This window comes from Phyllobates terribilis, unplaced genomic scaffold, assembly GCF_046119375.1.
Source record: "Phyllobates terribilis strain yellow unplaced genomic scaffold, ASM4611937v1 Scaffold_2__4_contigs__length_985480577, whole genome shotgun sequence".
Taxonomy (NCBI): Eukaryota; Metazoa; Chordata; class Amphibia; order Anura; family Dendrobatidae; genus Phyllobates; species Phyllobates terribilis.
This window is the reverse complement of record NW_027362762.1, coordinates 953,795,553-953,811,269: the sequence shown is the minus strand read 5'-3', so window position 1 is coordinate 953,811,269 and position 15,717 is coordinate 953,795,553. Positions and strand designations below refer to the sequence as shown.

The 15,717-nt window shown below is 40.8% G+C and overlaps 1 protein-coding gene across 1 annotated transcript; it reads left to right on the top strand.

The window, feature by feature from the left end:
- Positions 1 to 3,166: 3,166 nt before the first annotated feature.
- UPK1B (uroplakin 1B) lies at positions 3,167 to 13,597 on the top strand. The gene is made up of 8 exons (XM_073670858.1): positions 3,167 to 3,247; positions 8,647 to 8,731; positions 9,655 to 9,855; positions 10,682 to 10,756; positions 11,510 to 11,635; positions 12,256 to 12,435; positions 12,842 to 12,925; positions 13,189 to 13,597. The coding sequence occupies exons 2-8, from the start codon at positions 8,666 to 8,668 to the stop codon at positions 13,237 to 13,239; spliced, it is 783 nt and encodes a 260-aa protein (XP_073526959.1). The 5' UTR covers positions 3,167 to 3,247; positions 8,647 to 8,665; the 3' UTR covers positions 13,240 to 13,597.
- The last annotated feature ends 2,120 nt before the right edge of the window (positions 13,598 to 15,717 follow it).

Sequence of the window (15,717 nt, the reverse complement as noted above, 5' to 3'; positions counted from 1 at the left end):
AAAATCAATTGATTGTTGAAAAAAGAAAAAAAAAATGCTACAAACAAGACCTTCTGCCTTCCTTCCACGTCAAGTGCAAAATGCCAAGTTCTTAAATAAATGTGCCTCCATATTCTGCAGTAACAAGCCCCCCCCCCCCCCCATGCGAAATGGACATGGCTTCCATCGCCCGGCTCTTTAATAACAGACCACCCCTCTATAGATGCAGGATAGGGGGATGGAGGAGACTTGTGCTGAGGAGCCGTCAGGTCAACCATCTGAATAATATTCGTGAGGCTCCTTCTTCTCTTTCTTCATCGTCCTCTTGTCTTCAGTGGTAAATAAATACATTTCTTTGTCCACGAAGATCTGCAACCTGAAATGCAGAAAGTCTTCATTCCTCACATTATCAGGGACACATTCCCCGGAGAACACACCAAGCCAGTTTTACAGAAACCCCCACAACCACTCCCAGCTCATCACCCTTTACTTCTCGGGCTTCTACTAAGTATCCACTCCGCACTAATCTTGTGAGCATCGATGATGGCCACTGGTGACCATAAATTTTGAACCACTATGGTGTTTGACCCAATAACCCACATGAACAAGGGTCCCCTATGAGTGCGGCCAGCCATGCGTACTCCCATACTCCATGCAGGACTCCTCACACAAGGTATTAACCCAAGGAGTATGGGAATGGTCGGGGAAAGGAAACAAACACCAAACCCTAGTGTTCTCAGCGACAATGTCCAACATCATTATGGGAGCTCATTTGACCCCTTGTCTGTAGCAAGAATCCCTTTAAGATTCTGTAATAAAGAAAGCTATGCTAAAGGCATCCATCTGATGCCAACTGGGAGGGTTAAAATAAGGGATATATTTGCCAATTCTTGCCCCTCAGTTACTCTTCTCGGCCAATCAGAAGCTCCAAGATGGTCAATATGATATGGCGGTTCCCATATTTCCTATTTAGACCAGTTAAAAGGGAATTTAGATCGTCAGCTCTGCTGTCATCACCCCATAATAATTTTACAGCTCTCTATATATAACGGCTAATGAATTTCCGGTAATCAGTGCTGCTCTATAATCTGTATGAACATATTATTCTGTACTGGAATTAGAGCAAAGTAATTGGATTGAGATTATTTTTATGGTTCTGGCTGATATCCAGGACACATGACTAATGCTCCCATCTGGTAACTAAACTCCACTACATGCGCTATTAAAGTTTGGTAACTTTATGTCTAACTTGACACTGTGTTTAAAAAAAGACGTCTTATATTTTATATAAAGCCCATGAGTTCTCCTGGTCAAAAGATAGTTATGTATATAATTAGAGAGCAGGAAATTTAATATTTTGGGACTAAACAGAGGAATGACAATCATGTTGGCGCTTATGGAAGTTGTTTTTTTTTTTTTTACTTTTTGCCGGTTGTCAATAGCACAGACGGAACCGTTCCACGATTTCTACTGTCCAGAGACTTGCTTGATTGTACGTATTTCAATTGATCAAGAAATAAAATCTGCAATTAGTGAGTAAATAATCCTCAGGCCATGTTCCCACCCAGCGTTAGGGCTGCTTTTACTTCTTCTGCATTATATCTACAGGTGCCCCCTACCAGAATTCCCAACTGCAATCGGTTCTGTTATTGTATTTTTGGTGCTTTTTTTTACATGGTTTTGATGCAGATTGAAAGCAGCGTTTTTCATTGAGATTCTATACGTTGGGATTTTGCACTTTTTTTTTTAAATGCATTTTTTTTTTTCAGATTCCCAAAGAAAAATGCACCAAAAAAGGCACAGTTTAACAGCGTCTCTAAATGCGCAGTGTGAATGAGTCTTCATAAAATCACATCCACTTTGCTTGAACTGTTGAACGCAGCAGATTTTCTGCATAAAAAAAAATACAGTGGAAAAATTGCAGCATTTCTGTTTCTTATGGATGTGTCAGACTGATTACAAATGAAGAGAATTCCAAGATTCGATTTATAATTATTATTATTATTATAAGTTCAAAATCGATTAATTATGGGACGTAAAGTCTCACTGTGAACAACACTTCTCTGGGTTCAGCAGCAGGTTTGGGGATGAACATTCAGACACCAGGAATTTTGTCATTGGAGATTTTTTGGAGGGGATTTTGCATTGTGTAATCAGTGGGGGTCTTACACCAAGGACCGCTATTAGTAGAATGAAGAAGTATGGGCACCTTTTGGGGAGTTGGAGCCCCATTACTGGCTTATGGCTGGCATAGCAGCTCTGTTAATAGTTTCCCCCGGACCCTTAAAGGTTCATTCAGACGTCCGTGCAAGTGGGTCAGTGCTCGGACCACTAATCGTGGACTGGCCGTGGCTCGCCCGACTTGAGCGTGACAACTCCATATATTGACCCGCGGTCAGTCCATGCTTTGCGATCCGATCTCAGACCGATTTGCCGGGCGCCATAATGAGCCTTTAGGGTCAGAAGTCCCTTTGCTGCCAGTGTTATTAATGGAGCATAGCAGGGGGTACCCTGGTACAGATTTAGCATTGGGGTCCCAGAGCATTGACATAGGGGTGCAGGGGAACCAGTTGCACCTGATCCTTGGAGTGTAGCTGGGTGCAAAAAGTCACTGGCTGATATGAGAAGACCAATCCCATACAAGACTGGTAACAATGGGGGCAATGTTGGGGATCAGTAGCGACGCTGTAGTGGATGCAGGGGTTGCAGTCGCATCAAGAGCCTAAAAGTCTTTTTCCCCCAACATGAGAAGACCCATACATGTAATAGTTACGGGCCCTTTTGGAGATTTTGCACTGGGGCCGACGAGCTTCATGTCACACTTTTGCCCAGGAGGAACGCTAGTTTTGCAGCTTGGTGTAAAGTGGAATCCATCACAAAGTGTTTGTCTCATGTTTCCGTCGGCTGGGGAACCACAAGTACCAGCAATCAATATATAAATCTTTATGGCGATGATATATAATGATTTATGGTATATAATTTGTAGTAACAGATAGGACACGGCTGAATCACACATTTTTGGGTTCTCCCCCATGAATCATAGCTCGTATCTCCAGCAATGTCTGAGGGTTTTAATGTAACATTCCTGCATAATAGCGGAATAGCTGACATGCCTCTGCTGCAACCTGCTCATCCAGGTGCTGGGGGGGTCACATGACAACCTCTGACCAATCCCAGCGCTCCAAGAGAGAAAGCTTAAAGAGTTGCAGGAGAACAGGTGTATGAGCTATCGGCGAGGAGCTGAGGACAGGTGTGTGCACAGGGGCTGGTGAGTATATGGCTGGGTGCTGTGGGATTACAGCCTTATCTCATTGTGTCTAATGATGGAGCAGAGCTCAGTTTGTCATATTTCCATTTTGTTTTCTAGAGTTGCAGAATAAGTTTACTAATGTGAAAAAAAAAAAAGAAACTTCTGTGATAAATTTGGCTCTGCTACATCAGCATGTATGTTCACGTAGTGGAGCTGAGTTTGTTCAGTACACTTCATTGTATTTCTTTTGTACAGATCTAGGTCTTGGCTCAGAGATCCTCTATTGTCCCTAAAGGGTGAAATAACAAATTCAGCTCAGCTACATCTATCGGTATATTTAGTAGAGATGAGATTGTTCAGCACATTGTGCTATTGGTGGATATATCGGTTTATTCTACCTCTGGGATTTATAATTATTGCTTCTCCGCTCTGCTACATTTCTGTGTGTTTGATCAACAACTCATTTTTCTGCATTGTTTTCTGTTTGTTTTTTTTAGATATTTAAAAATTATAATTTAAAAATCTCCTAGTTTTTCTGCCTTGTGCATGTATGAGTTAAGTTTGCAACTTTGTATTGAAATCCTGGTGACTTCTATGCTTTTAACTGTAAGTAAAGTTACTGAAGTATCCAAAACTCAACATTGTATCAAACTAAACCACAAAGCGGCTCTTTCTAAATTGACACCTTCAGCTCTGCTACATATTGATGCATCATTGTGTGTTACAAGCTTTACCTTGTTTGCAGGTTTTTTTGGTTTTTTTTTTATAGCATTATTTAAAGGGCTACTAACCCTGCAGTCAGTATGTTATACTGTAGTATCGCAGGATAAGAGAAGCCCCTGATACTGTGACATATATGGATATAAAGCTATGTTCACACGCAGCATTTTTTTGGGGTGTTCTTTCTTTTTTTTTTTTTTTTTCTCTTTTCTCAACAAACAAGCTGCATTTTACAGTACCAGCAAAAGGTATGCGATTTCCAAAATCTCATGCATACTCTTGTGGGTTTTATTTTATTTTTTTCCAGACAAAATTTGAAATTGCATGTTAATCCTTGCAGTGTTTTTTCACCCATAGTGCAAAAAAAAAACAGGAAACGGGCTTTGCTGGGTTTTTGCAGCACTTTTTTTTAACTAAAACTAACTTTTATTAAACCTGCACTGTGGACACATCACACACTTAATCAGCATTGAAAAAAAAAGCTGCAAAACCTGCCTTATGAAAGCAGCATTTTTTTTTTACAGCCAAGAAAGCAGCGTTTTGAATGCTGAATAAAAATGGTATGTGAACATGGCCTAAATATTCCTGGAACTATGACCATTTACTTGAAATGGTTGATACCAGGGACCAATAGATTACATTCAAATGCACAGTAAATGGAAATGAGTTGAAGGTTTATTGTCTGTGTGACTGATGCTAGGGGCCTCCTGATGACTCCTCCCTTACCCTAAGTTTGCCTTTTTCAGGTGACTGGCCCTTTAAATGAGGGCTACCGGACTATATTTAGTTGTGTAGGCTTTTTGCATAGAAAATGGGTCATCTTGAGCCCAGAGGCAGAACGTGAAGTTCCTGGTCCCCAATACACAATCTGTAACAGGACCCCAAATGCCACAGGGTAATTATATACTGGTGTTGTCTTATGTGGCAGAGGGGTTTTTGGTGGCCCCTAAGTGACAGGGCCTAAGTGTGACCATTAATGTGTTGTGGTCTCCTTTAAGTATAGATCAGACTTTTTCTCTGTGTTGTTCGGTGGCCTGTACGACGACCACAAGAATGTGAAGGATGATCACCATCCGGCTCGGCGGCCATCGCTGCGGTTATTTCTGTTGCACACAAGCAGCATTTGTTGCTAAAGGGCATCTGGGTGCGGCCCCTTCTACGTCTTGGGGAAATATAGAAACCTCTCCCGCCCCATACTGTCCTGCAGCGGGGAGAGGCTGCAGTGATGGCGGACGGGGTTTCCATACAATCATCACCGCCCCATTATTTATTACAGCTTTAATATAATTTTAGGGGTTTTTTTTTTCACTTTTTTATATTTAATTACAATATGTTATATTCCATTATTTTGGATACACAGTTAAAGGGACAATTTATCTAATCAATCTAGTGGTCTAGTCCATGTAATCCGAACATTGAACCCGCACCCAAATTGGGTTGGAGCTAAAATGGGGCTGTCTATAGCACTTTAAGTACATTGACACTCCCCAAATGCACTTCCAGGCTAATTTGCATGTTAGAGGCTTAGAAGTTTTTTATTTCTTGGTGATGGCACCTCAGATTACTACAAGATGGGTATCAATTTTATGGTAATACTTGGACCTATACAGACGTACAACTAGTTTAAATCCTAAAATCACCTTGACAAGTTCCCTTTAATTGGAAAGAGAACCTTTTATCTGTGCTATAAATGTTGAATTATAATTATTATTTTTTATATATAGTCTTGATACATCTTAAGCCTGTTTTTTATCAGTAATGTACATTTTAGATGAAGATTGTGGGATCTAAAAAAAAAAAACCTGTACATTTGCATTACTTTATTACCATGTTAATTATTCTAGACAAACCTTTGTGACCTAAACATCCTGCACTGATACATTGTAACAAACTGTCATGAGAGGAGAGTGATTGGCGCTGCTGCCGGTGTAATAACCTAAACAGGATACAAATGTGAGACGTATAATGTCGGGATACGTGTTCAGACTCTGCTTGCTTCCAGTGACTACTAACATATTTTATGTTTTTGCATTGAGATTTGTGACTTTTTTTATTTTTTACTATTGGAAAGTTGCAGAACATTTATACAACAATGAGGAAAAAACATGGGGCATCTGCACAAACCAAGCGGCTCCAAAGTGACACATCCGGCTCTGATACATCTTTCTATTAATTTGCTGACATTTTTTGTACAATTTTTAAACTACTTTTTCTTGTCAATGGAACAGATTTATCATTGCTTTTGTCTAGTTCTTTGTACCCAATTTATGAATCTATATGCACCTTTCTTTAAGTCCATTTTATATGTGCTCGCTTGTTTTGGGGGTTGTTTTGTTTGTGGGTTTTTAACACACACACACACACACACACACACACACACACACACACACACACACACACACACTTTGTTTTGCAATTACAGATGTTTTTCCTGATTCATCAATTGAGACTTTTTTAAAAAAAATTGGTGTAACTCCATTTCAGTCCTCTCCACGTTACCCTGGTTTATTTTGGCTAAATTTTTGCACTATTTTGCCAAACGTCTTTTTTGCACTAAAATGTCTCAAACTGTTCAAGAGAGGAAAGATGCCTATTCTTGACTTTGTGCTAATTTCATGAACCACATGCGATGTTTTGAAGAATTTGGCACCAAACCCAGCAAGGAATACAAGGGAAAAAAAAGAAAAGTGCCAAAAACAAACAAAACGCAAATGATGAATCTGAGCCAGTATCTTTAGTAAATGTGGATATATATATATATATATTAAATTTTTTTTGTGATGAATGGAATGTACTTACACTTCTTACTTACTGACCTCCTAATATGGCTGCAAATTGATTGAATTGGACAATCAGCATCTGGAAGAAGCCGGATGTTGTGCACACTAGGAGCATACACCTAGATGATGGGATACAAGGGTTATCAATGCCAAGCGGAGATCAGATAATGTTTTATGGTGATTTTTTTTTTTCTCCATTAGTTTTAGTGCCTCTTTGGCTAACCTGCAATACCAAACACAACCTATGGGCAAAGGAGGTGCTAGTCTGAGCTTCAGAAGTGCATTCTAAACAATATTTTGCCCCCAGGCTTCCCTAAACTTCCATACTGGTTCTAGGTCCTTGTGTTGCACCTAAAAGTGGGGTAAGGGTTGAATTCGAGGAATTGTACAATTTTATTTATTTTTTTTTGTGTAGAAATGTGCTATTCAGCTGAAAGGGCATCGGTCCCACCTGAATATGTGACATGAGCGAGAACCGAAACCTCATACATAACCAGAAACTTTCAGAAGTTCACCTTTTATGTGGGGTCCGGATAAGTATACAGGAGAATGTGATACATGACAATGGGGTAGATAACAGTGAAGTGTAGGAATGTGGTAAGGCCGGACAGCGGCTGTGTATGGTCACAGTAGTAGGAAAACTTGTCTTGGTTTTTTTTTTTTTTTCCCCTACATAAAAAAAAAAAAAGTCCGGTTTTGTCTGGTATTGCAGTACAACCTATGAACAGGTGAGGCGCTGGTTTCTTCCAAAAACTGCTGTTGTTGTGTGTTTTTTTTTATTTTTTTTTTGTTTTTTTTTTCTCTTCTAATCTTGTACAATCTTATATTTAATGGGATTGTCCAGGACAGACAAAACCATGGCAGATTTCTCTGTAGAAGCAACACCATCCTTGGCCATGGGTTGTGTCTGATATTGCAAATCTGCCCAATTGTAGGAAATGGAGCAAATCGCAACACTGCATTCACACACCCTGGTCATGACTGCCACTGAGTTCGGGAATGAAGCAGCCATGTTTTTCTAATCCTGGACAATCCCTTTAAATCGAAGAGGTAGTTTCTTATTATATCATACCTGAAGCCTGGCACTGTTTTAGTTTATTTTTCTAATTAAACCATTGTAAACATATTTTTTATTTTTTTTGCGGAATTCTTGGAAACAAGAATCAGAAGTCCAACTCCGTTTTATTAAGATTAATAATATTATTCTATACATATATTTTATTTTTATCGTTTGATTTTGTACTGACCTGGAATCCACTGAAGAAGAAGCCGGTCAGGAAAAGTGTCTTTTTTTTCTAAAAAGTCTATCCAGTGTTAAATGTACTCAAACTATTGCTTTAAAAATGAGGAGGTGATAATGTATCAAAAATTCTAGTTCTTGACTACCCTCTTCGATTTAGAAAAAATACTTTTCATAGTTTTAAAAACTCTAGTAATTGATTAGATACCTCGACTTTTGGGTGGTAAAGTTTAATGGAAGGTGTAAGTATATTACTCCCCCCCCCCAATATGACGGCAACAAAGAGAAAAGAAAAAAGTAATTTTGCGGGTGGCCTTTGTAAATGTAAGGACTGGTTATTGTGGGAAGCCATAATGACTTTAGGACCATCTGGTTATAGTCGCAACACAATTAACTGAAAGAAAATTAGTCCTTGGTTGAAATTTGCGGAGACCATCATGTACGAGAACCATCTTGGGCATAGCTATAAGGGCACTTAGGAAGACGCCATCCTTTCCTTCTGTGGATCTTGTTAATCTTCTGACAATTGTCAGTAAGCAAGGTATGACCTAGACGCCTTGACGTCGTCCTCCCACAGGTCTATTGAACTGATATCACTTTCTATGGACTGTGTGTATATACAATGTATCTAATGGTTTACTGTGAAAATCTAACATTTGGTTATTTTCTCTTTGTAGATTGTCCACTCTTGACAAAATGAAGGGAGATTCAGGAGTTCGTTGTTTCCAAGTGATTCTGATATTCGGCAATGTGGTCATTGGTGTAAGTTAGAAAAGTTTTTGGTTTTATCCACTTATACAGTCCTTCACATGGACTGTAAAACCACTGAGGAACGCTTATCCCAGCTGCACTAAAGGAAGGCCAAGAAAGATGATGATAGTTCCTTAGTAACCTCTTATAAGTGATCACATTGATATCTGATTAGTCCTCTTTTTTTAGGGGGTCATTCAGACATCCGTGGCAATCAATCCGAGCACCGGCCACTAAATGTAATCAGCCCGCCTTCCAATGATTCATTGTGGAAAAACCACTTGAGTTCACGCAGGAGCCCTGTAGACCTTGTTTGGTCAAGGTGTGGTGCAAGGAAGGGTAGAAACACACCAGGCTGGTATCCAGATCAGAAATAGAAGAGAAATTCTGTAACCTTATAGATCCTTAATCTTTTTTGCTTTTTCTCACCATGTTTTAATTGCAAAGTAAAAGTTAACCTTTTTCGTCGGTACTGTAGCCCAGTCCTCATGGACCTTTTTCTTCCACTGGTCGTGGCTCTCCCAACCCAAACATGATGGCTTTTTATACTTCGTTGAGACTGCGTTACTCTGATCAATGAGACCCGTGGCCAATTCATGCATTACGATTTACGATCCTATCTTGGACCGATTTGCATGGACATTTGAATGAGCCTTTAGGTGTTTCTCCACCCAAATAATTTTTTACGGAAACCTAAAGAAATTAAAACTAATGGCTGGTGATTGGTCGAGTAACAATTTGATCTTAAACTGAAGACCTGAGTATCACTAGATGACTTTCTTAACTAGTGTCCTCCTAACCTTTACTGTGGAATATAGTGCAAGATAAACTCCTGTTGGCTTTAGCGGCAGCTGACAGGCATTCCATGTGATATTTTAGTTTATGAATGATCATTAAGAACTCGAATGTTGATGCTTTTCGTGGTTTCCCTCCAGCTGGCCGGTCTTGCCCTGACAGCGGAGTGCATCTTCTTTGTGTCAGACCAGAATCGCCTCTACCCCCTACTAGAAGCCACCAACAATGATGACATCTTTGCAGCGGCATGGATTGGCATATTCACTGGTTTCTGCTTTTTCTTGCTCTCCATCTTGGGTATAGTTGGCATTATGAAATCAAATCGAAGGATGTTAATGGCGGTGAGTTACCCTTGGTCTTTAGTGATGAAATATAGTTTAATGACCTTCTTTTATGATGTAGCGATGCCATGTATACTTTCTAGAAGAACACACAGGCTGATGTCCAAAAATCATTCTTGAAAGGTTTGATGGTTTAGGGTTCTGGCCATGTTGATCTTCATGATTCCCAAGAACGTTTGATGCCGGTGCTCACCTTCATCAGTCATTCTCTTATTAAATAGATGGATATTATGGAAAGTGAACATATAAGTGTCAATATTGCTATTGGTTTATTTTGCATTCTGACTATGCTTGACTGGGATGGGTTTTTGGGTTGTTTTCTACAAGAGGTTCTTTTAAGGATGGTGGAGGCCTCTGGGCAAAAATATAGGTGAGAGCCTCTTCCGGTCTCTGAACTCAGTGTTCACTTGACCCACCAAGAATAACCGGAGGGGTAGCTGCCCATGAGGGAGATATGGAAACTTTGAGAACCGCCGAGACCTCTGAGCCAACGCCCTTAACAGCAATATGGGTGACTTTCCACTTTGGTGATGTCAGAAGTGAGCTATGTATATATTTCTCAAATCGGCGAATGCAACGAGGTTCGGTATTTTCAATGCTCCAAGCAAATTTTTTTTTTTTTTTTTGAAAAAACTTCCTCCTAGTTGTTGCCTAGTTAAAGGGTCATTGAACTTTATATAATTTAGATATAAAACACAGTGAGCAGAGAGGATGGGTGGAGGTGGTTGTGTGATCCCAGAAATGTTGGCAGATGCCTCTTGTTCCACTTTTGGCTCATGACGCGGTTCAGTTATGATTTGTTGTTGTTTTTTTTTTTTTCTTTCAGTATTTAATCCTGATGTTCATCGTTTATTGCTTTGAAGTTGCATCTGCCATCGTTGCAGCAACGCACAGAGATTTTGTAAGTATTTATGGCTGACGGATGGGTAGCACCGCAAAGATTTTATTTATTTATTTTTTTTTTGCCCAACCATACTATCAACATAGTTCATATACTCGACCACAACTCGCCCCCCCCCCCCCCCCCAATAAAAAAAACACTCTTCTGATGCTATTGATCAGTAAAGCTGCCCGCAGTGCCTCGGTAGGGAGCTGTCAGTGTAGCCAGGAGCTTTACTGTTTACATCAATGTTTCCATAAACGATACAATTGTTACAAAGGATTGATATGTTGCACGTTAATCAAAGCACCATTTTTAAAAGGGTTGTCCACTTTAGAAATTCCCTATTTGTTGCAAGTGTCCCATGTGATTGCAAGCAGGACTCATTGTGTATAGAGAGAAACCTGGAAGCAACTGTTTACTCCACCCGCGGTGCCCCCGCAGGGCTAAAAAAGTATTACACAAATCTCATTAAAATCCACATACTATCTTGGATAAGAAGATGAGAATCTCTCCAGCTGTTTGCTGCCCTGGCTAATATGAAGTACTCCTTTTAATATATAAATAAAAAAAAAAAAAATATATATATATATATATATATATATATATATGTATATATATGTATGTATGTGGGGGTAAAAAATAAAAATGAAGCTATCAGTGTGTATTATTCAGGAATTACCAACCTAAATAGAACTAGTCCAAAACAAGCGGAGGGCATTGATGAAGAGACGTTATGATGCCTCTATAATAATTTTGTTTTTATCTTTTTAGTTCACTTCTAATTTATTCTTGAAGCAAATGTTGGAATATTACCAGAACCAAAATCCCAGTAACAACAACGACGAACAGATCAAAGCTAACGGAGTGACGGCCACCTGGAACAACCTGATGTTACTGGTACTTCATGTTTTTTTTTTTTTTTTGTCTCCTTTTATCCCCATCTGTGCCACTGTATGAGAACAGCAGCGGGTAATAATATCAGTTAAGGGTATACACATTACATGAAGACCATCTAGTCTGAATGGGGGTGCAATGATTCTTTCCCTGATGACGGATATGGGATAAATGAAGGGTCAGACATGTCGAATTTCAACATGCTCAATCCTTTTCTCACATTTTTATATAGTCTGCCGCCACCGCGACTCCCCTTTTCCCTTTGAGAACACAAGCGCGGTCAGCTGAGACTAGCGTGCATATGTATGAAACAATAAGGAGAAATAGTTTTCAGTCCAAGCAAGTTATCTGAACCATATGGTCAGCTTTACTAATAAAAGTCCTAAAATTTGGGGGCTCATCTGGTATATACTGAAAATTATTACTGCTGTCTCTTACTTGATGCCAGTGCCTTAAAATTTGAGATATGGAGAAATATTTGGATAGAAGTGGAATTTGACACTGTCATCTTAGACCTGTATCATATCCCCACTCCTCCTCATGAACAGTATATGGTTATTATGCAAAATACACAAATCTCCTATTGCAGTAATTTTTTTAATATATATATTTTTTTTTTTTAGAAAAAATGTTGTGGCGTCAACGGTCCTCAAGACTGGCAGGATTACACTTCTGAATTCCGCTCTGCCAACAGTGATGCCGCCTATCCTTGGCCTCGGCAGTGCTGCGTCATGGACTTCAATGGACAACCAGTCAACCTGCAGCTCTGCAGACTTGGTGTCGATGGATATTTGTATCTGAAGGTAAGCGACTTCTCTTGGCCGGGGCCTGGACTATTGGGAGAAGTCAACTGATCACCAATTTTCTTCAGTTAGCTATGGGCCCAAATGCATGTGAAGCTGGCCTGGCCCTGCTCAGTCAGTTGCATGTCCTTGATGTGAGAAGCAGAAAGGATATTTGCCCAAATAACCTAGAGGCGCCCCAAGCCCTGTTGCATAGCATTGGCCCAGGTGTGGTTAATGCCAGTCCTAGGCTGGACTTCTTGACCATGAAAACTTGGTCTTGCATCTTCATTAACCTGGATCTAGCCTGGAGAGTATCCCTAGCATAGTCTGTGTTCATATGAAATAATAATAAAAAAAAATAAAAAAAAAAAAAATATATATATATATATATATATCTCCATTTCTCTGATTTTCTTCATAACAGGGATGCTATGATGAAATTGCTGGACCTCTGTGGCGTCACGCTTGGGGTGTAGCATGGTTCGGATTTGCAATTCTGTGCTGGACAGTAAGTATATTGATAATGTTGGGGCTGAATACTACTTTTTTTATTTATTTTTTTTGTAGCAACCAGAGGTAGCTGAAACATGCACTTTTCTCATCTATAGGCTCCTCAGGGGTGGTAACTGTTTTCGTTAAGTGCCACAAGGCTTCACTCTCTCACTAGTCATTTATTTCCTATTTTTATTGGCTTACAATCTCCTCCTCAGTCTGTATAACTTTTATGAATATACATTATATTAATATATATATTTTTTCCAATCTTTTTAGTTCTGGGTGCTGCTTGGTACCATGTTCTACTGGGTTCGAATTGAATATTAAATTCCACGATTTCTTCTCCCGTTGGAAAATTTTAAGGAACTAATGACCAAAGAGCAATATGGCCAATATGGAAGACAGGACGTGAAAGCGCCTCTTCACGAAATCCAAAGTTTTCTCTCTGACTAGTGATATACTGGCCGCTGGACTTGTTTTTGTGGGGAGGAGGGGAAGTCATATGAAATAATGCTGCCTGCTACAGCACTCTGTATTAGAGGCCTGTAGTGGTTGTACTTGAAATAAGTATTGTTCTCTTGTATATATCGATAATATATCTCAACCTGTAACACCCCCAAGTTTACCAATGGATCCTACCAGATTATTCCTGACCTGCACCATCCAAGCTTTTTTAACCAAAATTGTAGCCGTTAACTATAAACATTCCATTTTCTTTTATTTTCTTTTTTTTTTTTAATTGTGAATTAAAATGTAACAAATGATATACAATTTTTTTTTTTTTTTTTTCCCTCTTTATTTTTAGTGTTCTATATCTTGAACAAGAGAAAAAGTATTAGGCTATCTTTCTTCTGTCTACACACTTCTTGCTTTTTGAGAATCACGAAATTAAATATTGTCAAATATTGAATATTGGCTTCATGTAATTTCAATAAGCAGAAATGGTTGATGCGGCGGACGGCTTCAGAATTGTGGATTTTTGAAATTGCCTATATAACCCTCGCCCTAATTTGTGCCGCACGCCCATCAGCCAACACGGAGCAGCTTAGCCTTGTCTGTACATTTCCAATATCACTGACATGTGTGTTCACTGTAAGGGTTACTTGTAGAGGATTCCAAGTAAGATTACGTTTTGAGATCTATATACACTGTTCAAAAAAATAAAGGGAACACTTAAAGAACAGAATATAACTACAAGGAAATCAAACTGTCCACTTAGGAAGCAACACTGATTGACAATCAATTTCACATGCTGTTGTGCAAGTGGAATAGACAATAGATGGAAATTATTGGTAATTATCAAGACACCCTCAATAAAGGAGTGGTACTGCAGGTGGGGACCACAGACCACATCTCAGTACCAATGCTTTCTGGCTGATGTTTTGGTCCCTTTTGAATGTTGGTTGTGCTTTCACTCTCATGGTAGCATGAGACGGACTCTACAACCCACAGAAGTTGCTCAGGTAGTGCAGCTCATCCAGGATGGCACATCAATGCGAGCTGTGGCAAGAAGGTTTGCTGTGTCTGTCAGCATAGTGTCCAGAGGCTGGAGGTGCTACCAGGAGACAGGCCAGTGACGCGCCCCTGGGCCTGTGTCGCGCTGCGTTGCGCACGCGGGAGCTTACCCGGAGCCGGATCTGTTTAGGGTTGTAGTCTCGTGGCGGTGACCCGGTCCGTGCCCAGGGAGTCAAACTGGACGGCAGTCTGTTAGCGGTAGAAAATGGTTGATGACTACGCCACCCGTTGAATGCAGCCAGGGGGCTGCTGCTGCAGGGCAGACCGCTGAGGCCGGTGGAAGGATGGTGCAGCGTGATAGTATAACCCCCAACGGGAGGGGTATGGCCTCAGGGCAGCCGACGTGGATGATGGGGGTAGCAGGCACCACTCAGAGACGGTATGGTAGCGGTCAGGGTCTTTACTGGTAACAACGATAGACCCTCCCGGAGTACTTGCTAGCGAACGGGGCCTGGTCAGTCCTTGAGCAGATGGGTTCTCCCCTGGCCAGGCGTAGTTGTAGGCCTCCCAAGCTGACTGTACTCTTCTGGCTACCTTGCTAGAAGCTGATGTAAGTAGCCCACGTCCCTGAGTGTACCGTGTGGTGCTCACCCGTATGGCCGGTGACTCGGGGCCTTCTAATGGCTTCCGCTCCACGATGGCGGTGCTGGTCCCACGCGTGTGACCGGGCCTTCGGGCTTCTGGGCCAGGGGACCTGAAATCCCCTGCCTGACGGATTCTGCTGCTGGGTAGAAGTTAGTCCCCACAGCCTCGGACTCCGGGTCCGGTAAAGAATCTTCTTAGTCAGGGCGAGCTCTTTAGCTGCCAGCCCCTGACTCCTTGTGACTCTGCTGCTTCCTATGCTGCTCTTGTCTCTACTCTTCCTGGACTCCCTAACACTGCCTCAGCCCCGGGTTTTTACAGGGGAAGTTCTTCCCCTCCCAAGACTGGGCAGGAGGTGTGGCATGCACAGGATCCCTGACCAAAGGACCTCCCACCTGCTCTCAGACATAATATCTCTATCACTGTGACAACCAGACCCCTGGGGTGTCACACTCCCCCCTAGTGAAATTTAGTACTCCGGGACTAAACACTTTTTAGAAAAATATAACAAGGTATATCAAAGAACAATAAAATACAATAAGGAAACACAATAAGATGGTCACGGATGTCCGCAACCGGGTGCAGTCTTTGAAGAAAAGCAAAGGTGTCCATTTCACCAACACAGGGAGACGTAACCAGGTAGGGGTCTGTCCTACCCCGAGTCCTTAACAGTCTCTAGTCCATCCTGGGTTACGCTCCAACTATATA